We start from the raw sequence: 26,723 nt of genomic DNA on the forward strand, positions 1-26,723 counted from the left end.
GACTTCTCTGGAAGAGGAGAAGGGAATAGATCTCACGGCCCAGAAGCCTGCCTGCATGAACAACCAAGCAAAGGAATAAATAAATGCTCTGTTCCTTCTCCCCACCTTCAAATCTGGAGATGAGGGGGGAGAAGATGGGGGGGGGAGAAGATATCAAGAAGGCAAACAAAGTGTCTCTTTAACCTAAATGGGTGGGTAGGAGAAAGATAATTATAAATTAAGTAAAAATATGTGGTTACTACAAAACACGTGAGAAGTTAATGTGTAAAAACAGTTCATTGCAATCTCTCCTAAACCACTTGTCAAATGGCAAAAACATTTCCTGACTGCATGGCTGGGGGGGGGGGGAGAAATACCCTGGGAACCTCCTCCACAAAAGAGGACCCCTTTACACAGAGGATCAGCATATCAGGAAGAAATGTCCAGCTTAGACCTTTCCCCAGTACGCTAGTTTCCTCCCTAATATTCAAGGCAGCCTTTGTTCCTGGACAGCATTCAGCCACACAAACCCTCCACCCGCAGCCGGAAGTGGCGCAGTCCAGGAAAGGCTGCACCACTGGACTTTGAATGGATGGACTGGGCCTCGCACAGGGAGAGAACCATCTTTAAAAGGGGATGAAATTGTCATTTCAGATTAGAGATTTCAGAAAGAGCGGGAGAGGGTCAGGGAGCACTGGGGCATGTGCAGAAAAACACACAGTGTTTTGGGGGAGCTGGGGGGGGGAATGGGGAAACCATGATATGATTCTCCCCTTATTCTGAAGTGCTCTTAGGAATCGAGGTTGTTTGGGGCTGTTAGGTTCATATTGGGGGCAATGTGGGGAAGGCAAGAGGAGGAATAGCCCAGCCAAAGACCCTTTTAACAATCAATATGGGAAAAATATGGGATAAAGAGGAGGAAGAGATGGTCCAGTGTATGTTAGACAGGGGGGAGAACTGGGACATGCAAGGAAGCCCATGGGGGCAGAAAAGATGCATGGGGCTGCACTAGACTTCCCCTTCTGCCGGAATTACAAAAGAACAATAATATCTACCTATGCATATCGGCGAGCAGGGGGGCGATGAAGCAGGGGGCTGCACCCCGACAGCCCCAATTATGAACCCCGATTGATATTTACATGTGCCTTTTTGGGCTGTTGTGCAGGGTGGCGGAGGCGGGGCAACTGCGAAGGCACAAGAAGCCAACCACCACCCAGCCCGGCGCGATGGCTATTCAGACGTGCCTTGGGAGACCCGTGTCCAGATCGTGTCCAGATCGAGGGGCAGTTTGGAGGGAGGGGAGGCTGCCACTGACCCGAGCCCCGGAGGGGACGGGAGGGAGGCCGGCTGCTCACCTGCTGGTATTCGGCGTCCTCCGGTCGGAAGTCGTCGCCGGTGGCCTCCCAGCGGAGGCTGTAGTGGGGCAGGCGGTGCAGGAGGCTCACCCACCAGGGCGGGGAGTAGCTCACGCCCGCCGCCATGGCCTCCCTCCCTCCCTCGCCGGCTCCCCTCACAGGCGCCCCGACGCCGACGCCGCCGCCGCCGCCATCATGAGCGCCTCCGTCTCCCTCGACTCAAGCCGCCCGCCGCGCTCCCGTCGCCTCAGCGCCGCCGCCGCCACCGCGACTCCCCGGCGGAGCCTGGCCGCCCCACATGGCCGCCGCCGCCTCAGCTCTCCTCCTCCTGCCGCCGCCGCCGCTCTTTGTTCGCCCACAGCCTCGCCTCCTCCTCCTCCTCCTCCGCCGCCGCCGCCGCCTCCTGCTCCTGTGCCTGCCTAGCGCCGCCCACCGCGGCCGGCCCTGCTCCAGGGAGGGAGAAGCGGCGCTCGGCTGAGGTGAGCCGCGGGGAAAGGCAGGCCGGCCGGCCAGGGGGCCTGTGGCTCCCCCCTCTCCCGCCGCCCCACGCAGGCCTGGTCGGGCCCAGCAGGGATAAGCACCCCACTGACCCCCGTGGACACACCGCTGCCCCCAAACTGAGGAGCACCTACATTGCCCTCCATAGACACCCCAGGGCACCCCACCGGGAACTATAAGCCCACTGGCACCCATATATACACCATGGTCCCCCACCCCCCCAAAAAAGAGGAAGACATACATTGACCGCCATATGCACCCCTGGGCACCCCACCGAGAACTATACACCCACTGGCACCCATATATACACCATAGTCCGTCCGTCTCCCAAAAAGAGGAAGACATACATTGACCGCCATATGCACCCCAGGGCACCCCACCGAGAACTATACACCCACTGGCACCCATATATACACCATAGTCTGTCCGTCTCCCAAAAAGAAAGAAGACATACATTGACCGCCATATACACCCCAGGGCACCCCACCGAGAACTATACACTCACTGGCCCCCGTATATACACCGTTGCCCCCCAAAAAGAGGCACAGTACATTGACCGCCATATATACACACTGTTGCCCCCCACTGAGGAATATATGTCCCGCTGACTCCTCGCTGAGGAACCAGCACCACACTGACCCCTGTCTATACGCCATTGCCCCCCCCCATGGAGGAACATCTCCATTGACCTCCATATACACACTGTTGCTGCTCATACAGCCCATTGACCCCCATATATGCACCATTGCCCCTCTACCAGTCCCCTCACCGAGGAACATACATCCTATTGGCCCACACAGACACTATTTTCTCCCACCGAGAAATGTACACCCTAATGCCTTTGTCCAGCGTTGCGGCACTACCCCAATGCAGCGGCATCATAATTACTTTGGCAACTATTGCGATCATCCCTGCATTGCAACCCTGCTGATTCTCTCTGCCCGCCAAACCCCATCTTCATCGGGACCCTGTGAAGGAAGCTGAGACTGGGACTGGCTCAAGGTCTCCCATTGAGCCCCATGGCCAAGTAGGTAATGGAACCATCTTGGACTGACATTTAACCCCTGCACTGCGGCGTCTCTCCCTGACGGTGCGCTGTCAACAACCCATTTATATAACCGCCACCCGATCAAACCTTTCCTCTTACCCCTTGGCTCTGATACCATAGCACACATTTTGGTACAACCCCATTGCAGTAGCTGCATTGTCAGTCGCCTTCTTTGTGATTTCAGATGCTGGGACTCCTAAGAAGAAATGCACACATATGGAGCTGCCTTACCTGGAATCGGCCCATCAGTAAGCCAAGGTCAGTATTGTCTGCACAGACTGGCTCTCTAGGGTCTCTTACTGCCCAGTCATTTTAACTGGAGATGCCAGGGATTGAACCAGGGCCCTTCTGCAGGCAAAGCAGAAGCTCTTCCACTGAGCCACAGTCTACCTGCTATGCAGAAAAGAAGTAAAACAATATTGTACAAAAGTTGCCAGCCCTGCAGAGAGAGAAGAAAAAGCTAGAGCTTTTTTCATTTAATTAATTTAAGGACTATGTGCATGCTTGCTGAAAGCAAATTCCCAAACTAGAGCGGTTGTACATACATCATCCCTTGCCAAAACACTCAGATGCCGGTGTATGGAAAACTAGAGAACAAGATTTGGAGCACCCTGAAATTCTTGTTGATCTCTTAAGATACTACCAGGTTCAAATCTAGTTATTCTATTGCGGATAGTTTCTCCTCTGGAATGAAGTGTGGGAATGGTCCTAATTTTCTTGAGATAAGCAGATCCTGGATGGAGACTTCTCTGGGACCATATGTCCCACTTTGTGGGAACAAAAGTGGGGGTGTAAATGAAGTAAGTCAGTACATAAACAAAACACATGTTTGAGTTCTGTGATGGAAGAAGGGCAGGATGCATCCAGTGAAGGATTCGGTCTTGGCATTGTTTCAGGAATATGTCCTGAAACTTGTCTTTGGAGCGAGGCCCCAGGTAGCCAGGCTGAAATGTATGTGCTTTATCCTGTAATCCCCAAATCACAACTATAGCATAAAACTGGAACTCGTCCAGAACCATACTGGAATAACCCTCAGCCAAGCCTGTGTGAAATTAACCTTTGTTTCAGAACATAAGGAAAACATATCCTCTTAGGAGTCAAAATAGGTTTGCTCCGATTTAGCTTCAAGATGGCGTAAAGAAAGAGAACATGATAACAAACAGGCATTGTTTTCGCAAAGCCCAAATTTACTGCCAACCCTAATGCAAAGATTAGTGGGGTCGGGGGGGGGGGGAGGTAGTGATGAAGGGGGTTGTTCCTTAGGGTTGCCAACCTCCCAGGAGGCCAACCTGGAGGCATCCTACTATTACAGCTGCTCTCCAGGCAAGAAATGACTTCACCTGGAGAAAATACCTGCTGTAAAAGGTGGACTCTGTACCATTATACCCCATCAAAGTCATCCTCCTCCATGCAATTCTTTGCTTAACACAAAAGCCCCATCTCTTTGTCTGCAGCTGCCTGATATCCCAGGGTTAATAACCAACAACTGAGGGGGAAAAAAGCAATTTTAGCTGCATTTAGAACAATGTAGCCGGGGGTGGAGGTGGGGGGATAGTAACGAAGCCAGCGCTTCAAGATTAGCCAATTTTGCATAGACCACCATCAAACCATCTAGACCAAAGTGGGGGAAAGTTTTAAATCTAATTAAACTGTTTTAGGGAATGGCAGCCAGCCAAGCCACATGACTGCTCTGCGTCTCTGTGTCCCCATTTGGAACCCCCTTTCTAGAACCGTCTTTCACACCAACTTTTGCACAGCTTTAAGACGTCTTCCATATAAGTTTGCGCTGGCTAAGTGTGCCGAGATTATTTAAACAGATGCAAACGTTTAGAATGGAAACTGGGAAACTTTTTTCTTTCCCAATCTCAAAATCCCTAAGAAAGAAGCTTCTCAACAGATGTTTTCTGTTGCAGACATCATGCGATGATAGATATTCATCTTCCATGGTCCTTTTCAGAGTTAAAATGTTGTAGTTTGTATTTCATCCATCCCAGCCCCGTAAGCGGCAACCTGCTTGGCCCCCAAGGCAAGCAAGAATCGCCTCCAGGCAGCGAGGGAAGCTTTAGAAAGGGTTTTTTTTTTTTGTCTCCCTTTTTTTTCTTTTCAGGCAATCTTTATGCCACAAAATGAGTAATAAATGCCAAGGCTGAGCAGGCTAATCAGAGCCGGGGGGATACATTGTGTAAATGTATTTGCAGTTGTAATCTATGCTTAGCGATCACCTCAGAGTTTAAGATGGACTGCGAAATAGTCCGATCTCACCGGAGTTTAGAAGTTAAATTGAGTCAGCCATGATTACTACCCCGAGGAAATCCAGCATTGCTAGGCAGGCAGCAGTAAACCGCCTCTGAATTCCCTTGAAAAACCTATGGTAGTCGCTTTCAACCAGGGCTACTAGTATCCCCAGGATTACTGGAGAGCCCCAGAGGGGTTACTCCAGTTGGGTTTGAAGACTGAGTGGAGAAAACCACTCAATTAATGTTATGCTCCCCCCAGGATGTGAACTCAGGATCGTTGGGTCTTCTTCCAGCACTCGGCCCACTGTACTTGTCCATGATTTCAGAGCATTTACATCCTTCATTAGAAGCTCCACGAGGCAAGAAGAGCCAATCTCTTCTTGGACAAAGCATTCATTCAAACTCACCTGTCACAGAATCGCTTTAACTTAGACGGTGATCCCGCTGTGATGGATCGATGAAATCCCTATATATAATTTAAGAATGATCACAGGCGTGCGCAAAACAAGCAGCTGGTTGACGCGGCTTTAAATTGCCAGCTGTGGCAAGAGATTAATGTGATGCTGGATGCAAAACAGAAGCCCACAAAATGGATTTCCCCCCCCCTCTGTGCTGCCACTGTGTTTTTGAGGGGTGGTATAAAGAGAAAGCAGATCACAGCACTTCTAAGAGCCTGTTGTGTGGGAGGATACAGGGGGACATCAACCACTGGGCGTGGCGTGCCTCATTAGTACCTTTGGCCCCTTCGTGCAGAAGAGGAGTAACAGTGGATACGTTGCCTGGAAGTACCACTAGAAGTACCACTGGAAAGCCTTAAAGGCAGGGAAATGATAACCCCAAGTGTTTTATTCAGGACAGAGCCCCCCTCCACCGAGGCCATGGGAAAGAAACTTTAACAACTGCCTTCTTCCACATGCACGCACAGAGCTCACGCCTTGAAAAGTTATCTTAAGACTTTAAAACTAGAGGGATATTTTAAAATTGGGTGCTTGCCTTGTGTTTTAAATCCCGTGTTGTTGTTTTTTTACAGTTTTAAATGAATGCTTTCCTGTTTATATTTCTCCCTTGGTGAGCCATCTCGAGCTTTTTGTGAAACAGGAAGGTGGTGTATCTCGGTGGCCTAAATAAGTAAACACATTCCCCCTTGGTGGTGGGCATTTGCTAAAATTGAATTAATAACAGGAACGGTCATCACTGGCTGGCAGGAAGTGGAGATTCCAATAATGAGGGGAGGGGAGGAATCTAATCTCTTGGATCCCCTTGATCCTATTTAGGAAACTTTGCTCACATGAAAACAGATGGCCAACAATCCCTCACCAATTATGTCCAGATTATCTCTTCTGTGGTCTATCATTTTAAAGGCGCTTCCCTCCCCCCAAACCAGCCCCACCTTCTTTAGATCAATTTACATTAGCGTGGGTCTATCCCCCAGTTAGTCTTGTGGATTTTTTTTTAAGTCCATCTGAAAATAAATTTACTTAGAATGTGCTTATCTGTGCACAATTGGGGGAGGAGAGGAATGGAAGTTCACGGACTCCATTTTAAATATTTATCTCCCCAATTAGGAAGCAGAGGCCTGCAGGGAGAAGCACGGAGAAAATTAATCTAATGAGATGTTTCTCCTAAATGTCTCTCAGAGCCTCTGCAAGCCAGTTCTGGTCCATCCAGCTGGCCTACCCTGAAGAATGGCCATGATTCAAAGTGTTGCCAGTAAGATGTTTGCAAATCAAGCGGACCTTGCTGCTTGAGTTTCCAGTTCTGGATGGGGAAACACCTGGATATTTTGGGGTTGGCCTGGTGAAGGTGGGATTTAGGGAGGGTAGGGGGTATGATGCCATGATGCCACCCTCTTTGGAACATGAAACAGGTGAGGAGGCACGTTACGGAACTCAGCCTGCACTGAGGGACTGCAGAAGGCCCAGGAAGTCAATTTTTGCAAGGCTCTGCAAGAGTCACATTGCTGATTGCAACCTGTTGACTTGATTAACAATAATGAGGAGATTATTTGGTGCTATCTGGCAACAATTGAGCCTGCTTCTTCTGACAGAGGCCATAGCTCAGTTGCTCTTTCTCTGCCACACCTGAGAACAAAGCAGAGATTACCGATTTCCAGGTTTAACGGGACAGACGTCCATACCCTTGGCAAGAGAGCCAATGAGAGAGCATTTCCCACCGGCACCACCTGGAATAAAACCAGCCCTCTGCCCTAGAGGCCCTGCAAGGAGCCAGCAGGTTCGCTGACCGCTTTGCTCCATCCTGTGAAGAGAGGTCTGCAGCGACTCTCATGGGACGATCCGGCTGCCAAACAGAAAGGCAACACCAGCCTCTCTTCCTTTCATCTGACTCCTAACACTTTGCTAATGGACTCTCTATTAGCACTTGCTACTGTAAGGAAGAAGATCTGGTTCCATCACATACTTCCCTCTAGCAGCTCCCCAGGGACCAAAGGCTGGGGAAACGCTCTGCTCCTCTCTCGGTCCTCACAGTGGGGCTCTGAGCTGTGGAACGCCTGCAGGCCCATCTTTCTCTGCACGGACACCTTGGACAGAATTACGGCTCAGGGCAGGCGAATCCTACAAGGATTTGGATTTTAAAAAATGCCCAAGTGCTCTCTCTCCCCAACCACCAGTCTGTGACTGGAGCAGCAACTGGATTAAGCAAATGGTGGATTCAGGATGGGGTCAACCTCACCCTGGGCAGCTCCCACAAGCCACCTCTGCAAACCCTCGTGACTGGAAGAAACAGCAGAAAGGACTGTGATTGGGGGGGAGATCTTTATCCCAGATGTTATTCTTCCAGTCTCACCCTTGCCTTCCACCTCCTGGTGGCTTCAACAGCTGGAACCTTGGATGACACTGGCCAGGGGAAAGGACTTCCCTCCCACTGGGTTTCAACGGAGACATGGCAAAGCTGCTCCATTCGCCACCCACACAAAGGCGTCCTTTCTAGCTTGCACATTTCCAGAGTTGTGCAATGTGATTTCACGCTCTCTCCCTGGCTTGAGAAAAATGGGGCTTAGCTTGACTCATGTCTGCATCCTTTGTTGGACCTCCGTTTCGAGAACCCAGGACGCCGCTGGCGTCTTCCTGGCTTTGCTCTCTCGCTGGGGAGCGGCACGACGACAATCAATCGGCGATCAATGAGGAGAGAGCAGGCCCTCTGCCTTCGGTTCCATCAGGTCAGGAGAGAAGATGAGTGATTGAAGGGGCTGTTTCACACCTTGGTCAGGATGAGCTGTCAAGACACCAATAATGACGGAGGGGAAAGCGACATATCCTTCCTGTGCAGACTGCAGCCGATTCCCAAGTACATTCTCAGAGGCAGAAGAGAAGGAGAGATCCATGCCAACTTCCAAAGTGAATACTTTGAGGCATGCACATAATCGGTTCAGGCTAAAAGTGAGCACAATATTGTATTTTTATTTAAAAGTTTTTTAAAAATTGCTCGGTGCCCATTATTAAATATCATAACCCACCACAAGAGTTTGAGACAAAGATGTGTCTCCAGCAAAAGAGGGAGTCTGATGAGGGGGGCAGGAGCTAAAGGACTCAGAAACCTCGGTCTGTTCTGTAGCAAAAGCCAGACACAGCTGTTAATTCCATTATATTCTGCCTTTCCTCACGAAATGCCTTCTCCTCCCCCCCCCCTTTGCTGGAAATCTGCTTTTCCGACTCTGTGAAAGGTTTAGTTGTTCAGCATCTGTAGTGTGAGAGTCCCAGGGAAGTTCAGGCATCGATGACGTTTTTGCATTTTCAAGACCATGTTCGTTCCGTTTTAGGGTGCAAAACAACTTTTCCCAGCAGCTCTTTTCGGGAGCCCCCTTTGTCCTAACAAGGGTGGAAGGGATACCTTAAGAGAAACAGACGGGACTCTGTCAGTGTCACAAACTGCACAACCTGTGCTGGTCTTGTAGTTCCTCCGCAAAGGACTGAAAGAATTCTGGCCATTGTATTTGAGACGTGGGGAAATACGTTACAATGGAGGGGCCGTGGCTCAATGGGAGGGTCTCTGCTTGGCACGCAGGAGTCTCAGGTTCCATCCCTGGCATCTCCAATTAAAAGGCTCAGGACCTCTACCTGAGAGCACCTGCTAATCAGAGAAGACAAACTGAGGGTCTAACTTGGTGTAAGGTTACGTGTTTTGGAATAGCTAGGCCCTCCAGCATAATAATGACATCAGAGCCCTGCTGGATCAGACCAGTGGTCCATCTAGCCCAGCCACCCATTTCAGATGGTGGCCAACCCATTCTAGAGATCCAACAACAGGGCACTGAGGCTGCTTCCTTGCTCTGGGATTCGGAAAATTAGTCCCTCTGAACATGGAGATTCCCTTTAGTCACAGTGGCTAGTGGCCACTGAGGTACCTATCTGCCCATTAATCTGTTTAATCTCCCTTTTAGAGCCATCTGTGCTTTTGGGCACCACTACATCCTCTGGCAGCAAATCCTACATTTTAATCACGTGTTGTGTAAAGTAGAATTTCCTGAATGCCCTCGAGTTCTAGTATTTTGCCCTCTCCACCCAGGGCATAACTTTATAAAGCTCTATCATGTTCCCTCTTAGTTTTCCAAGACGGTATCCTTCAAAACCACACTGCCAAACAAGGCCTTAAACATCTATTGTCCTTCTTCCGATCTCAGCCCTGCCATTTTCCTGGAAAAAAATAGTTTGGCCAAGCTAAAAATAACTCTACAAGAGGAGGAAGATGGTAGAATCCTGAGGGAGTGGAGCTTCCTTATATGCCCAATTGCCACTTTGGGGTCAGAAATGAATTTTCCTCCAGGCCCCATTGGTCAGGGATCTTGGAGGCTTTTTGCTTTCCTCTGAGCATAATCACTGGGGGAATGGGGATGGGTGCGAGATTGTGCAGGGGGATGGACTAGATGACCCTGGAGGTCCTTTCCAGTTCTGCTTCTACTGGCAAGGAACTGTGGCTGAAACAGAGCGTTCCAAAATGCGATCCCCCCTCTGGAGTCTGGAAGTGGTACAGTCAATTCGAACCCTTTGTCCTGCAGCACATGTAGACCAAGGGCTAGGAGCGCAAGAGAGAACCCGAGGGAGAGCTGCCGAAATCCAAGGGCCCCATTTTCTTTCCCGGCGAGGGAGACACGGTGATGATGTCATCAGAGTCATCCGAATGAGCCTCATCCTCCAGCAGCACAGGAGAGGGCTGCAGGCGACCCGGGGAGGACGTGGCTGAAAGGAAAACAAAGAAAAAGTCACAAATGCTTCTGGGAAGGAAAGATGATACTCTCTGGGTCATTAAGTTTCCGGAATGGCGAGCAGTCGGGAATAATTCGCATTCACTCTTTGGGCTTGGCCACCAGGGGCTCTTTTTGCCTTCTGTGTGCAGGCCCAGCAACCACTGCCTGGGTAAAGTCCTTTTCCTGCTCCTGCTGAGTATTATGAAGCCGTCACAAAGAGTCGCATGCCAGAATGCAACAGCCGCTGAGGAACTCCGCTGCAGCACAAGTAACTTACCAGGACCAATGCAAACATTGATCAGTGTGCAACCTCCTGTAACCCTGCACAGTTCCCTGCAAACTGTAGCCCGGCCACCTCCTCGGCACTGCAAGTTACTCCCCTTTTCAGTCTGCAAGGTGGGCTCCTGGTAGCCCCGTAGAAGTCTTTTATCGTTTCCAGCTGCTGCTCTAACCTGACTCTGTTGGTGTCAATTTAAGCCTGCAAAGCAGCATGCCGAGGACAGCGTTCAAAAATCACATCCAAAGTTAACATTCTCGCTTGACTATTGTTTAAGGGGGAAGGGAGGACGCTTCTTACAAAAGCGACAACCCACAGGCCACTCCTGGCAGCGTGTTCCTCGTGAATGTCTGATTCCTGAGAAAGAGAGAGACCTTCGGAGCATGATTTATTAACACTGCCCTGCCATGGAAAAAAAGGCAAACAAAGGAGGCTTCCCCCTGGCAGACAGAATAATTAAGAGGTCCGGCTCCCTAAACAAATTGCTTTGATCTAACAAGGTCAGTCTCCCTGTCTGGAAGGAGTCCTGGCCTATTACTCGCTCAATCACTTTGCTCGGCTTTTGTGCTTTCTGCAAATGTCTCCCCGCCTCCACCTCTCCAGTTTCAGGACCTTCTGCGAGATGGCGACCGGTTTTGGTGGAGAGCACCACCACCATCTTATCTTATCTGGGTATATTTCGATGGCTGCGCAAAAGTTAAGGCCCAGTTACAGCCAGAGCGGCTGTATTTTTTAAACCTTATTTAGGTGAAATTTCTATTCATGGTATCACAGTTCACAACCTCTCTGCGTGTTTTTTTCTGTGAACACCCAGAACAGAGAGCACCTCTTCTAAGCGGTAGTGGTGGGGAACTGAAACCCACTGGGATTCTCATGCCATTCAACCGTTCTTTAAAAAGGACATAATTTGTCAATATCTGAAACGCCATAATTTACTGAAGACCTTTGGGTAGCTCCCAAGACTGACCAGTAAATGCCCGAAACGGCCGCTCATTTGATCCACTGGCCTCGCAAAACATTGCAAGCGGACAACAACATACACGCTCGTTCTCTCTTCCGGGTTTATGACAGGATAGGAGCTTGCTCAGAGCATGAATGGAAAGGAGCAGCTGATGGATTTTGTGAGGCAGACGAACTTCTCTATTTCCCCTCCCCCAAAGGGCTGACCCTTGATGCTTGAGTGGCATCTTGGACCGATAGCCTCTGGTGGAGCAGTTAAATGATGATAGCTATTAGCCTTCGCAGCAGCCCCTGTGAAGGACACAGCAATTGACACCTGCTCTGTGGCCCGCCGCACGAAAATCAATGCAATGGAGTGGCCACCGACACAGGAGAGCGATAACCATTGGGAATCGATGATGCAGCTGCTCCCCTGGAAGAAAAAGGGCCGAGAGAAGCTGATGGAGTGGTGGGATCGACCATGAAGCTAAATGAGACTTACCAGAACTCGTGGCGGTGAAAACTAAAGGCGAACGCTTGAACGCTGACCAGACCGGCTTTCTCTCCCCAGGCTGGGCATCCGGGCGTACCTCCTCCTCGCTCACTGGGCCGGACGCTGGGTGACTGCAAAAGGCAAAGAACAATAAATGGCTGGGGCCACAAAGCAACCAACCGCGGAGACCAAAGTCAGAGACACACAGAATATGATCTACGGCTCCGGAGGTCAGAGACTCTAAATCAAGGACAAGCCCATTGGGATCGAAAGCTGTTGGGGGGTTATATTATAAGGGACAGGGGATTAGAACTGAAATGTTTTCTGTTGCCCACAGATTCTGGAGAGGAAAAGCTTTGGGTAGGACCACAAGCTTGCGGGCTCAGTCGTAGATGGTGCCTCGTGGATGAAGAAGAATTGGTTCTTATATGCCATGGGTGGATGCACAAGGCCCCGGGTTCAAATCTCTTTGTCTCCAGAGGAAAGGATCGTGTCGGGTGAATACAACCTGTCCCAAACGTACCTTCCCTCCAGCTGTGTCCGTGCACTGTGAGCCCTGAAAGCAGACTGGATGAGCCTCAGGTCCTCTGGATCTGTTTTGCCGCCTGCTGCTGATCTTGAAGAGAGGGGCCCGCCCAACAAGCTGGAGTCCTGGGATGAGAAACACAGCAAGGAGGCCTTGGCTTTTGACGCAGCTGTTGGCACCTGACAGGGTCCTGGTGACCATTTCCATCCTCCACTCAAAGCATGCCCACCCCAGTGACAGGACGCAGCAGTGTGCTTTTGAGCTGGAGCCTCTGAGGATGCGACCAGAGTCCCGTGAGGACCAGGGCTCAGTGGAAGAGCCTCTGCCTGGAATGCAGAAGGTCCCAGGTTCAATCCCTGACATCTCCAGCTGAAAAGGGTGGGGCAGCAGGTTATGTGAAAGGCCTCGGCTTGAGACCCTGGAGAGCGGCTGCCAGTCTGGGTAGACAATATTGACCTTGGTGGATCGAGAGTCTGATTCAGAAGGCAGCTTCATGGATTCATCTTGCTACATGAATGAATGTGGTACTTACTAGAGTGTATGTATTTATTTACTTATATCATTTGTAACCTGCCTTTCCCCCCAATGGGGACCCAAAAAAGTTTGCACCATTCCCTTCTTCTTCATTCTACCCTCACAACCATCCTGCAAGGTATGTTAGACCGAGACTGGCCCAAGGTCACCCAGCTAGCGGCCACGGCAGAGTAAGAATTCCACTGATCACATTTAAAAACTGTTCCAGACACAGGAAAGGGAAGGATCAGGGTGAAAATATTCAGCCTAAGTCCTGTTCCTGATTAAAGAAAAGTTTAGGAGGAATAAACAGACTTGAGTTCCAATAAATAAAGTGCGTTGAGTAAATCCACGTATGCCTGAACGGGGGTTTTGCAGAAAGAAAGTACAGTTTGCTGTTTTTAGATGTATCCTGCATGGGATGTGGCCATCTTGGAAGAGGCAAGGTCTGGTAGGAGATGCCTCTTATAAGATTATAAGCCTTTCAGAAGATACGGCTCAGAAGAGCCTAGTTAAAGTACCAACAGGGGCCAGGGAAAAGCTCCGACTTAATGCTAGCTTGTCCTACAATGAAGACAGCTGGTCATTGGTCACACATACCTTGTTCCCAGCGCTGGGAGAATTCCAACCTTGTACATTGCCGGCTAATAGTTTCTGCCGAACTGAGTGTGCCCTGAAAGCGGATTGGAGTGCCACAGCCACCTAACAGAAGGCAAACGGGGGTTAGCGCCTTTGAAAGATGATGGCTGCAAATTAAAGGAGAGGAGAGGAACAGACCCCAACACAGAGTGATTCTCCCTGGTCCAAGAAAACCTCTCCCTGCCAATTGAGTGGTCAGGATAATGGCTGATTTTCGGGGCTTGGAATTAGTAAGAGATCTGCTAACTTTTGACCCCCACACAGTAGAAATGGAACAGGGAATGGATAGCTGCAGTCAAACCAATACAACTGAATATGATGCAGCTATGGCAAGGATCTACCCAACAGGCATTGCCAGGTGTGATTTGAGAGATGTCGGAGGGTAGATTCAGTCATAAGGAAGCCTCTGGATCTTGGCTGGATAGCTCTTGTGCTCCTCTCCGTGATGAGAGAGACCACATTTTGCCAGAATAGAACTAGAACACTATGCAAAAAGAAATCTGGCGTCTTTCCTCTTCAACCTGGATGCAGAGACTCCAGACCCCTAAAATGTCACCAGCTGGGCAATGAAGTGCAAAAGAAGCTAATAATACATGTCCAGAGAATCCAGTTTCAGACAGGGCCCAAATTCAGCCATCACCTGCGATTCTGTGGCCCTTGATGATTAAAGAAGATTGCCTGGCTTACAAACAGACATACTGTCCTCAAAGATCACCCCGTTCGCTGTGCACCCAAGTTCGACATACTCACCTTTTCCAGCTCAATCTCTTCCATCTGAAAGAGAGAAACGGCAAATTAAAATAAAGGCTTCTGCCTTTTGAACAGACCCAGCTCATCTTCCTTCTTTCTCATTGCCAGTTCTTAGAATCCCAAAGGTGCTCACAGGCTCGAAAAGGTTGGGGAACCCTGTTCTGCAGCCTTTCTTCCACAGGCTGCATTCACAGTTCTAACTGCACAACCCAATTTTCCATTACATACAGTGTGCTTTGAAGGTTCACATGCATTTTCTCAGTAATCCTTGCAACACCCCTGTAAGGTAGGCAATGACAGTAGTCCTTGCAGTGCCAACGGGAAGCAAAGAATGAGAGAAAAAGAATGGTTTGCTCATGGCCACCTAAGGTTTGAAGAGTTTGTTTATACCAGATTCACGTGAGGCTGGGGGAATTCAGCCATTCTACAACCGCACAAAACATATGTAAAAATATGTATTGGATGCTTCTTAAAAAAAAAAAAAAAGGTTTATAGTCCTTATGATTGTGAAGTCTGGCTTGAAAGTGTGTGTGTGTGTGGTGGGGGGGTGGGGGGGATTCCCCAAATGCTGCTGTGAAAGGGAATTTCACTCCCTTTCTCCTCGCAAGACCTGTGATCCGCACCAGCCTCTCCCAACTCCCAAAGCAAGTCCCCACATGTTGAAAGAGCACCACCTTGGCTCGGTATGCCTTCCACCGCCTTTGGATGACTCGAGCTGCTTGCTCTTTCCTGTGGAGCGTGGGAGAATGTGGTGTTGAGTGCCTCGAGTGCGAACTCCTTGACTGTGGCACACCGGATGGGTGGGATTGGTGCCTGCTGGTGGGTGATTCCGGTGGGCTCTTAAAAACAGAAATAGGAAATAGGAAATAGGAAACAAAACCAAAATATGAAACCTGCCACCCAGCAATTAAAGATGGAAGAAACTGTCACCTCCTTGCGCAAAGGCAGGTTAGGAATAGAGAACACCGGCTACGACAAGAGCACACTGGTGCCAACATGGTTATTCCAGACTATAAAAACTAATTTCTGTCGATACAGAGGGACTTTCTGGCACTGTCTCTTCTCACTGCAGCTCAAAATATCCTTCTCATGCCGCTCCTGAAGAGCCTATTGCTAGCAATCTGAGCCCTGTACCTGAGTGGGAGGCCGGATGGTATCGAGCCCGTCTCGTCCAAAGGTCGCTCTTTGCTTTGCCTCCAGTTCACTCATCTTCTCTTTCAGCTTCTGGATTTCTTCCCTGCCAAAGACAACAAAATGCATCAGTTGCCTTGAGACTTTTCTTGCGGGAACCCCAAAGCCTTCAGGACAGTCTCTCAGGGTTGGCCCCACAGCCATAGCTTGAGGGAGACAAATGTTTCCTTCAGCACCAATTTTTTAAAATATTTCTTTAGATCCCAGCTTTCAGCAAGTGACGCAAATTTGAATGATTCGAGAGGACTTTTCTACGCAGGCAACAAACACAACCTGTACTCAGTGATCCACAACGTTACTCTGATAAATTCTTTGGGACTGTTTTTTTTGTGATTGGGTTCAGCTTGCTGAGACTCAGGTCTGACTGGGATTTTACATCGTTTGATGTGTCATGTTAATGCACAGCCCTGTTTTCAGGCTTCTGGTGGGTTCTACAACCCTAATCCTACAAAATGGCCTATGGAACATCCCATCCTAGTTTCATTTTTAAAGTTAAAGAAACCCTTGGAATTTTTAAAGTTAAAGAAACCCTTCCCCTGCTTTGCAACTATGCTAAAGGATTTTGAGATTGCCCCTCTACTGCCAGGTTGCAGGAGAGAGGGCGGGCTTCTTTGTTCAGGTGGCCCCTGGACTTAACTCTTTAGCCGCCAGCTGATTCCGGAGGACGACCCGCTGGCCTTGCAGCTTCTTCGCCAGCCTGCAGGTGTGGCTGCACTCGCCCAGGGGGTCCGGCTCCTTAGCAACCAGCTGATCCAAGTGGGTAGGAGTGGGTGAGGCGAAAGACAGCACCGTGCTGGTCTCTGAGAGCTGCATCTGAATGTTCTCCATCTCGGCTACTCTCTACAAGCCGGAAGGGAAAGAGAGAACGTTCCTCCTCTCCGTTCTTCTCCTGTGAACCAGATGACCTGCCGGCTCCCGTGACTTACTTTTTCCAGCTTTGAAATCTGCCGCACCAGCCTCTGCTTGCTCCACTCGGCGTAATCTAAGGGAAAGCCGACAAAACCCCCAAATTCCAAAAAATCCCTGAAAGAAAATATTCACTGTCTAGCAAGCACCTGCAGTCCCGCCAGCCCTCCTCTCCGAGCCCCGACCCAGGGAGATGGCAGGACTTTCTCGGTGGTAGCCCCCACCTTTATGATGCCCTCTGCTTGGCCAGGGGTGCTTCAGATGGTTTTATCACACACGGTTCCACCCACGTACGGAAGCCAAGACTTCCTGAGGATCCAGACTTACTCTTTGATTTATTGGAGGCCGGGGAGCTTCTCAGCACCTGCTGCAAGTCCACTTTGAGGCTCCGGTTCTCCTCTTGCAGTTCTTTGACACTCCTGGATAACTGCAGGACAGCAGCGCTGAGCACCTTCTGGTGTCTGCTCTCGGGAGGAGACCTGCGCTTGGGAAATGGTGGGGGGAAACAGTGAGGTGAGGTGGGGGGAAACAGCGGCAGCCAAGACTGAAAATGGTAACCCAGGATGGGGGAGGCCTAGCCGTGACTCTCCAGATGTCCATGGACTACAATCACTATGAGCCCCTGCCAGCACATTTGGAATACTGCTAAAATGGGTTAACGTACAGTCCTCAACCTGCTTGCCCCAGAAAAGCAAGGAAAGATGGGAATGTACGGAAGAAATGCCTTGGAAACCATCTGGCATGAAAGCTGGCAAAGGAGACACAGCTCTGGGGCAAGGCAGAAAGCCTAGTCATGACTGCACCTGACAACACGTCCACACCCCCCAAAGGGGCAGACAACTGTGCTCGGGATCGCAGCCTCATTGAGCCCCACTGGAAGGGCAGAGGCCTGCACGTTGCCTCTCTAGGACCTGGGCGTTAGCTTTGTGATTTGCAGCCCAGAACGCCCCATCCTGAGATGTGTATGGCTGACTCACTATTTGCAGGTTGCAAGAATGAGGAAGCTGAGTTGACCTTGCTTGCCATGTAAAGAACACTACCTTCAGCTCCAGAGTTCGCCAGCCTTCCTCTCACAGCGCATTCCCCCCCATCTTCTTCCTGAGCGCTTCCGAGGCTCTCTTCCTTCTCTGACTCTGCCACCTGATCTCTAGCTGAGCAACTTGGAGAGTTAAGCCTTCCCCCGTCCCCCCAAAGCAGCAAGCTTGACTACAAGTCATTCCCCACCTGGACGGCTCTCCCCAACCCCTCACCACACCGCCAGCCGAGTTCCCATGCTACAAAAACAGTGCCACTAAGCAGCCGCTGAAGTATTAGAGGAGGAGGGAGGGAATTCCACTTTCAAAACAGATTCTGGCTGTAGAGACGTATCTGCATTAAGCAGCCCTTCTCAGGGCTGTGTTCTTTTCTTAGGAAATTAATTCGTTACATGTGGGACTGCAGCGCTGACCTGGACAGGCCAGGCTAGCCTGCTCTCATCAGCTAAGCAGGGTCACCCTTGGCTACCAGTATTTGGACGAGAGACCTGCAAGGAATACCAGGGTTGTGCTGTGGAGCCAGGCAATAGCCAAGGTGTGACTTGACGGAACCTCCTGCCACCAACCTCTGAAACGGCAGACTCTGCTCTTCCTCGTCAACCAGAAACTACTAGGCTCCTTCACCCGTGCATGCCAGTGTGGCTGAACATGACCTCCCTGGAGCCCTTCCCACCCCAGGGCCATCCTATAGGCCACCTTCCCTTTTCTGTCTGGCTATGGCAAATACAGTGAACCGTGCAGGCAGGCCTGCTCTGGCCGCAGTTCTGGAGAAATGTGGGGTGTGGGTGACGTGAAGGCAGAAGCACACATGTCTGGACTGCAACGAGGGCGAGAGCAGAGAAGAAGTCGGGTGCGTACTGCATTTGAGCTTTGCCAAGCAGACTGGAGACTGAGGTTTTATATGGGGGGGGAGGCACAGCCTTTCAGAAAGCACTGCCATTCCACAGTCTAGATGCTCTCCGGGGATCCCCAAGCAGCAGTAGCCTTTAGCAGGTTCTTTCCAGAGAACCCTTCCTCTATGGGAGTTTCCCGATAAGGAGAGGCAACTCCTCCTCCTACCTCTGAGTCTCCTCCGCAACAACAATAAATAAATCCCCAACACTTCCAAAGGAACGCCATTTTTATACTCTTAAAAACCGTCTGGCTAATGAAGTGCATATAGGAGACCCCAAAAACTTAGACACGTGCACACGGCCATGAGGAAATACACGTACTTCCGTTCCGTGGACTTCGCTTTCGCCAGCAGGGCCTGCAGTCGCTGGATCTGTAAAGGACACGAAGGCAGGAGGTGGGAGAGGAAAGACCAAGGGACGATCTAGGGAACTGGCACTAACAAATGGGACCTAGGGAAGGAGAGCCAGGATGGTGGAGTGGATAGAGTGGCAGGCTTAGGATCCTGGGTACCATGGAAGCTCACCGGATGACCTGGGGCCCGGCAAAAACTCTCGGCCTGGCCTCCCTCTATAAATTCAGCTCCCAGCTCCGATGGCCTGGATGGTGAGCGCGAAAGCATGCTGGCAATGCTCAATAACATTTCCAAAGCCAGAGAGAGAAAGCTTGAGCGCTAGATGTCGGTACGCGGCCTGGCTCGCTGCCCCTTCCTCGCATCATGGAAGAGCAGAATAAATTATGCAAAGTAACCGCATGTGTCGGTCTGAGAGAGCTGGGACTAATTTATAGATGGATTCTGTTTCCGAGACACTGTCCTAGTTGGATCCGAGCAATTCCTGTTGAATGGAGCCAGGGGCTTTCTAGGCATAGATTGGACCCGCCATCCCCTAAAGGAGAAAGCTCGTGGTTTATACTCCAGCGCGCCCAAGTGAACTCCAGAAATCTTAAGTCGTTCCAGACTTCTCTCGACATTAAAAAAAAAGAAAGAAATAGCTACATCCTTCCCATTTCAGCACGAACCATGACGTACTTCATCATAGCAGGTCTCCAGAGAAATCCGCATCTCTTCCGCGTTTGTGGTCCTGATATCCGTCTGGAGTTTGCTTTGCAACAAAAAAGAAGGTAAAACAAACACAATAAACCTGGTAACGACCCAGACATTAGACACAAACATGGATCAAAATCAAGACTGGATTATTTTCCCCTTCCTCTACCGCCTCGTCTCACAACAGTAAGGCCATGAGCAGTGTGGGGGCTTTTGCTCATAACACAAATAGTTATAGCACTATTATGCAGAAACGTCAACTGGGGACATGCAGTTCGGTGTGGCAAACTCTCTGTGTTCTTTAGAGCCTGCTTGGTGGAATGGTTAATAGCAGCAGCCTCTAATCTGGTCAGCCGGGTTCGATTCCCCACTCCTCCCCCACAAGCCGCTGGTGGGGTGACCTTGGGCTAGTCGCAGTTCTCTTAGAGCTCTATTTGCCTTACCTACCCCACAGGGCGTCTGTCGTGGGAAGAGGAAAGGTATTTGAAAGCTGCTTTGAGACTCTTTTGGGGAGTGAAAAAGCAGGGTATAAAACCAACACCACTTCTTCCATGCTGAATTCTTTGGAGCCAGTCTGTGGATCCCTGAGGAGTGTGTATGTGTGGGTGGAGACAGGGATCTGGGATCTCCTCCTCCCTTGTCCCAGCAATGCAGCCTTACTTGATGGTGTTGTCTTTCTCCTTGCATTGCTGCTCCAGCTTGAGAACCTTCTGCTTCAAGCTGTTGATCACCTAAGCCAGAGAAAGGAACACAGTTTGCCTCTCCCACATACAAGCCTTCTCTTGGGGACATGAGGCTGGTGGTGGCCCCCGGGCCTCCCTATATGGGCCGTTACCATCTGTGGCCTCCTGGTTTTTCAAAAACATTTAAGCTTTCCTTATTCTACGGGGCCCAAGGGAAATACGATCTGGACCTTCTGCTGTGTGTGTGTGTGTGTGTCTGAATGTGTGTGTATACATATATTTTTACACACTGATGTATATGTTTTATCTGAAATTGGAGCTCTGATTATCAAGAAGAACATGGTGGCAAACACGGCCACAATAAAGTGTGAACACTGGGCAATTGGCGAATAGCTCCTTATTAGTCTTTTCTCGCTGTGTCTTATCTCTGGGGTTTGCAGACGCGGTCAACCCTATGAATCGACCGTGGTCTGATCCCGCCACAAAACGGAAGCCACCAAGAAAGAGTGAAAAGGCGCTATTTACCCAGCCGCCGTCGCTTCTCGGGTCTGTCCGTACCCCGACAAACTCAGAGCCCTGTTAAAGTAAGGCAAAAGTGACTGATATTTACCATTTATGAAGTACTTCCTGGAAAAGAAATGCCAACAAGGACCCTAGTCAGTAGCTTACAGCAGAGTTTAATTTTGGGTATAAGCTTTTGATTGCAGGCATGCATCTTGATACACCCTCTCTACTCATATGCAAGGCTTGAGGAGGCGTGTTTTAATGTCTTTTAAGAACAAAGTCTTATACCCAGAATTAAACTTGGTTTGTCTAAAAGGAGTCACCAGACTCAAACTTTGTCCTGCTGCTTCCGATCAACACTGCGACCCACCTAAGATAAGAAGTGTGCTTCTTACTGGATTGCAGCAATGGTTACTGGTTTTTTAAAAAACGCCTCCTTGGATGGGAAACCAGTAAGGAAGTCCTGGGCAGAGGCAAGCAACGTATCTTGCCATGGAAACCCTTCAGGCGTGATGCTAGTTGGCAGCAACTTGATGGAACTTCCCACCAACCCGTCTTTGTGGTCTGGAGCGGATTTTGTGGTCAGAGGCACGAAGCATGCAGTCCTGCACCTGCGCTGACTCAGGTGATTAATGATCCTTGCTGGGCAACCCCTCTCCCTCGCAGAAAACTGGAGACTGAATACTTCCTGCCTCCTGGTCTGCCTACCAAAACGATGCCCGGGTTTCAAAGCCAGTATGCTACCCTGCAAGCCCTTCCTGAGTGGAACGAGGAGTAGCTGGAAGACTGGATTCGAACGCAGCTCTCTTGGCTCTGCCGCCGACTGCAGAACTCACCCGGGAGGGATCCAGCAGCTGCTCCAGCTGTCTGTCTTTCCGGTTATTCTCCTCTTCCAATCGCCGCAGCTTCGTCTTCATGCGATCCGCTTCGCATTTCTGAGCCTGTATTTCCTACGGAAAGAAAGGAAGAGCGGTTAGCCGGAAGCCTATCCGCAGAAAGCGCCAAACGCTCACGGACCTTTCCCTAGTCATCCCACACAAACAAACAGCCATGTAGGATGGGGGGGGTCAAGGTAATGGAGGAGGGCGATAAGATTCCCCTTCCTCATCACACGAGCACATTTGTGTGTTCGTTTCTCACGGTGAAGCACAACGGTTCAATGGACCCTCCAGAGCTGTTTGCACGAACTCCGTGAATGCAATTCTGCACACAGCAAACTGGATCCCACGTACCTTCTTTAAATGAATTATCTCATCATACATATCTTCCTTCTCTTTGTAACTTGGAGTGCCTGGAATGTAGCCTGGAAAAGACAAGACACAGCAAGGGACGTGTTGCAAAAGGCAGCTACCAAAATCACAGAGCTGTGAACGCAGTCTCAAGAGGACACCAAGGAGAGGAGTCTGCTTGATGCACCGCTGAAGAGATTAAAATAATACATGGGTTTCTGATAGCCATTATTTATCATATATGGCAGAGTTATGCACAGGAAGCATCTAATAATATAAAATACGTAACCCAGTTTACGTAACAGGCATGCAGACAGACTGGGCAACCCCTCCAAATACCAATGTCTACATTTTCAATCCACTCCATCCCAGCTTGGGGAGGGGGGGGGGAGAGTTTGAAGAGCTCAGTCGCATCTCCCCGGAAAGCATGGTGCTCGTGTTCCTGTGACAAACGGAAAACAATTTGGCAGGCTGGACCACAATCGCTGCTGCCGGACTCACCATTGGTGGCAAAACGAGCGTGTTTTGGCTTCTTCATGCCCAGAGCTTCCTTCAGATATTCCGGCGTACCATCGGAGAGAGTGGACCACGCAAGGCCCACGTCGAGGTCTGACTTTGCCTGGCCGACCCACGCATCTATTAAAATTGGGGGAGGGGGGGAGAGCCACTGTTGAAAAAGGGGGCAAGACTAACAGAAGGAACTGAACAAAGATGACTAGAGAAGATCAGGGCCGTGAGGATGGGGCCGTGATGCTTATCCTGCTCGAATCCGTGCTCCGGCCACTGTAAGATGCTGTGTGTGCCACATGGATCAGGTCCTCTCATGCTCCCTGCATTGAGCAGGAAGTCCCTTTCCCACACAGGGGGCTAGGCCTTTGCAAGAGGAAGTGGTTTGATGGATGGGTACCTTGTCTGAAAGACGCTCGCCACAGCTGCCTCGACGCTTTCCCCGAGGAGATGTCGAAACGCTTGCCGTCCGCCCCCTTGAGGGATCTCAAGAACGACGGCTTTTTAGGGTGGAGAATGTTGCTAGAGGAGTAAGGAGATTCTAGGGCAGGGAAAGAAAATGGCACGTGGTTTTTATTTTTAAAAGAAAAAAAGAAACGGGCTTCCAGCGCTCTGCCTGGGTCACGCCTCTTTCCCTGCTGTTCTTGGAAAAGCAAAGAGATTGCTCCCAAAAATGTATGCTAAGTGACAACCTGCCGAGCATACAAGAGGCTGAAAACTGTTGCCATGTCGCCAAGACAAGCTCCTTTCAAAATATTGACGCTCAGAATAAAAACAGAGATTTGTATTTATCTATCTCAGGTAAGCAAACAAGCAATATGGGGCCTCAGCCAATGTTGGTAATGCTACCAACATGCGTCAATATTGGGGCAGAAATTGGACACACTGTTTGGGGGTTCTTTTAGAGCTCCCCCCTTCCAATTCACCTGTCAGGGCTGCTGACGCACGGAAGAGAACAATCCCATCTGAGAAAAGCCACCCTGTTTATGGGCCACAGGCACCCCGACATGGGCTCTTGTGACCCTACATGGTAAAGGCCCCACCCCCATTCCACTGGGGCTTACTTGGGGATTTCGGAGGCTTGCGAGAAGCTTTCCTCTTGGGCTTCTGAAAAGAAAAGGCATTTGGGTATTGAAATCTGCCAAGACAGGTTTGGGACCATTTTCACTCCATAGCTAGCAAGCAGGATTCGCTTTTCTAACTATGCTTTGTGGCAGTCACATTTATGTCGGTGGAGCTCTAATTATTTTCTCAGTAGGTGTAAGGAAGACACCACATTCTTAGAGGCAAAAAGACCTGGTCTAAACCAAGTAAATAAATACATGCAATTCAAGCCCAGACTACTGGCCTAACTCACCGTTTCGGGATCTGATTCACAGGTGATTGCGGAAAGGCTGTCTTCTACCTGTGGAATAAACATGAGCGCAGTGTCGTTAAGTACCCAAACGCTCCAGTCCACAACAAATTTAGGAAGATGGTCAGAGCCAAGCTCAGCAGTCAGGCTGCAACAGAGGCAAGGTGAAAAGGTTTCAGGAAGGTTTCAGCAGGCTGTTTGGGGAAGGTGTGAGCTAGGTGCACAAAGCATTGTCAGTTGTGTTTGCCCCTGGAAGATGAATGGATATATTGGGGCAGGAGCTATTTGGTTAAACATGAACTCTGTTCCTGGGAATTCTTGGGGCTCTCCAATGAAGCCAACAGCAAAGGGAGGGTTGGACTCAGGGCAGGTCAGCAGGAAAACTCCATTCCACCAATGGAAAATGCACTCTGGATTCAACCCTGTTTTGCTCTCCGATACGCCGTCCCAAGAACCAGTTCACAGCGCTCTACCACTGAGCCACGGCCCTGGCCCCAAAGGAAAACTTTAAATACCCCTGCCAGAGTTAACAGACCCCATTGTGACCCTCTAATTTATCTAGCCACATTCTGCTGGCCATACACAAATATCAGCACACACATTTCTAGACTTTTCTTGGAAATCCGGAGAGCAACGAACTTAAAAAAAATACAGCTGCCAAGACTTTCGGAGAGGGCCAGATCCAGAAGGATCAGCAGACTCACGGAACATAGTTCCCCAAACTGAAATGCCGCACCGTGATGTAAGAGATGTGTGTGAGTGAGGTAGACAACTCCCCCCCCCCACCTGATACTGGCAAGAAAGAACATTGGGAGGACTTTAATTTCCTTTTTAAAAGATAGTGGCTTGAAGATGCTTTTATTGTTTTGCAGATTAGTTACCCTTGAAAGAAGGGCCCCCGCTGCTCATTTCCGCAGCTGCCTTCGCACTCCTTAGGAGCACCAGCCCTGCCCTTCAGTTAGATCTAGATCTTGCTCAGTGGGAAAGGCAGGATGACGGAGAAAATGGCGGGGGGGGGGGGGAGCATGATGAAAGCACATGTCTCGTTCGGCTCAGTGCATCTGGGCACCTCTGTCCCTCATGACCCTCCGCAGCGCTTTTAATTTCCTGAAGCCACATTTACTTTGCAGCATACTGACAGAGTTATTTATATCTTTTTTGGCTATCTTTTTAGAATCTGATCTCCGACCACATCGTCCCCGTCCAATTTGCCCTCCTGCGCTGATGAACAGACTGCAAAGCATGGAAGACCCCGTAGCTGGTAAGCAGATATATTAATACAGAAGGTAAATCAGTGGATATGTGAATTTCCAATAGGCAGACTCTCCCAGGTATCCCCCCTCCTCTATTGTGGCCAACTTAAATGAAATAGAAACCATGGCCACCAGTGTGTCACAAGCAGGCCTGCTCGTGCCACAATTTTGGATCGAGGTTTCCATTTACAGAAGTCTTCTGTAGGCCCCCTAAGGCCTTGCATAGCTTGGTTCAGCCAAGCCCATTTTGGATCTGGGAACTGGAAAGTCGGTCCAGAGGATTTGAGTTGGTATCCCTGGGCTCATGGAGGATACAGCTTGTATTAAGTCTTAAGCCTTTTAAATGGATGTAGTTTTATAAAGCATTGGCTAGTATATTCCACGGTACCTCTTCCTTATAGATTAAGTCATCAGATGTCCTTTCAGTGTCGTAAAGGCATGCATATTTTTAGTATGCAGTAATGGTTTATTCACATGATGGCTGCTCACTCACATTATAGCAATATTAGAGCAGAACTTTCCACTGAGTTTCAGGTAGTGGGAAGGATGGATAACCAGGGGGTTAAATGTAAACATGCTTGATTTGGAGGAACAGTTCATGAATGGGTTCAGGGTTCTTTGACAATTTGAAAGGCTGTCACTTGGAGGAGGGCAGGATCCTGGTAGCAGCAGAGCACAGGACCCACAGCAATGCATTTAAACTATGTGCAGAACAGATATCAGGAAAAAAAATTCACAGCCAGAGAATCTTACCCCCCCCCCATAAAACAAGACCCCAAGATAAGATCCCCTCTCTCGTTTGCAGCCCTCCTTCCTGCAAGGCACTCAAAAGGGAAGAGTTGGCCGAAACACCTCCTTCTATCCTCTCCATAACCCTGCAAAGTAGGCCAGGCGGGAAGGTAACATTCGAGCCAGAGGGCTTTGCAGACTGAATAGCAGCTGGAGCCTCCTCCCACACACACCTTGGGCTAGGGAGACACAGCAGCTGCGGCAGCCTGGCCTGCCTACCTCGCAGGGCTGTTGTGCGGACAGAACAGGCGAGGGAGGCCCACGAAACGGGCCCAGGAAGGTGGGAGACAGGCGGCCCTCCCCGCCCCAACCCCGGCCGGCCCTCACCAGCTCCACCTCCCGCTCGTCCTCGCCGGGCCCCCGAGACATGGCCGCACGCTCCACTCCGCCAGCCAGGCCGGGGGACGCGCCACCATCTCCGCCCGCGCAGCCCAGGCGAGGTAGGCCGCGCTCCGCCCCAGGCCGCCTCTCTCCGCGGCGCCGCTTCCGCGTCTGGGATCCCATGGCAACCGGCTCGCGGTAACAAGGCGCCGAGGGCCCGGATGGACGCGCAGGGGCGCGGCTATCTCGGCCGAAGCCACAACTTCCGGGAGCTAACAGGGCGGAAGTGACGCCCAAGGAGAACGCCGCCTTGCCAGGACTTGCGGGCGCGCCTCGATCTGCGCATGCCCGGAAGTTGCCGCGGGACAGGTTTGTGTTCCAGAATGACGTTTCGCCTTTTATGTTGCTAAAGTCATCTTCCTCATGGAAAGATTAGGAGAAAATCAGACTAATGCGGCTTAAGTAATTTTAGACGTATATAATAATGAATAATGATATTTGGGGGTATGACTATTTTTTCAGTGTATCAGTTTTCTATTCTGTGACTTTTATATAGAAA

The 26,723-nt window shown here is 50.1% G+C and overlaps 2 protein-coding genes and 1 long non-coding RNA gene across 7 annotated transcripts in view; 1 reads left to right on the top strand and 2 right to left on the bottom strand.

The window, feature by feature from the left end:
- TTYH3 (tweety family member 3) overlaps window positions 1-1,487 on the bottom strand; it is a 48,199-nt gene extending 46,712 nt beyond the window's left edge. For 2 of the 4 annotated variants that reach the window (XM_077317153.1, XM_077317152.1), the window contains exon 1: window positions 1,335-1,487. In XM_077317153.1, coding sequence (XP_077173268.1) covers window positions 1,335-1,460 — 126 coding nt within the window. In that variant the 5' untranslated portion in view covers window positions 1,461-1,487. The remainder of the gene's footprint in view (window positions 1-1,334) is intronic. The other 2 variants (XM_077317150.1, XM_077317149.1) reach the window with 1 other exon arrangement.
- Window positions 1,488-1,676: 189 nt separating this feature from the next.
- Window positions 1,677-26,723, top strand: part of LOC143827538 (uncharacterized) — a 28,035-nt gene continuing 2,988 nt past the window's right edge. For both annotated transcript variants that reach the window (XR_013227345.1, XR_013227344.1), the window contains exons 1-3: window positions 1,677-1,813; window positions 3,065-3,138; window positions 24,976-25,062. This is a non-coding gene — a long non-coding RNA (uncharacterized LOC143827538). The remainder of the gene's footprint in view (window positions 1,814-3,064; window positions 3,139-24,975; window positions 25,063-26,723) is intronic.
- IQCE (IQ motif containing E) lies at window positions 7,861-26,528 on the bottom strand. Its single transcript, XM_077317148.1, has 21 exons — window positions 26,171-26,528; window positions 23,805-23,852; window positions 23,512-23,554; window positions 22,848-22,988; window positions 22,442-22,576; window positions 21,944-22,014; window positions 21,548-21,661; window positions 20,733-20,783; window positions 20,185-20,255; window positions 19,510-19,582; window positions 18,803-18,852; window positions 16,882-17,033; window positions 16,575-16,630; window positions 16,286-16,488; window positions 15,592-15,694; window positions 15,132-15,296; window positions 14,458-14,481; window positions 13,669-13,770; window positions 12,553-12,680; window positions 12,039-12,160; window positions 7,861-10,312 (listed from the first exon to the last, which is right to left on the bottom strand). The coding sequence occupies exons 1-21, from the start codon at window positions 26,345-26,347 to the stop codon at window positions 10,149-10,151; spliced, it is 2,193 nt and encodes a 730-aa protein (XP_077173263.1). The 5' UTR covers window positions 26,348-26,528; the 3' UTR covers window positions 7,861-10,148.

This window comes from Paroedura picta, chromosome 17 (assembly GCF_049243985.1).
Source record: "Paroedura picta isolate Pp20150507F chromosome 17, Ppicta_v3.0, whole genome shotgun sequence".
Classification (NCBI taxonomy): Eukaryota; Metazoa; Chordata; class Lepidosauria; order Squamata; family Gekkonidae; genus Paroedura; species Paroedura picta.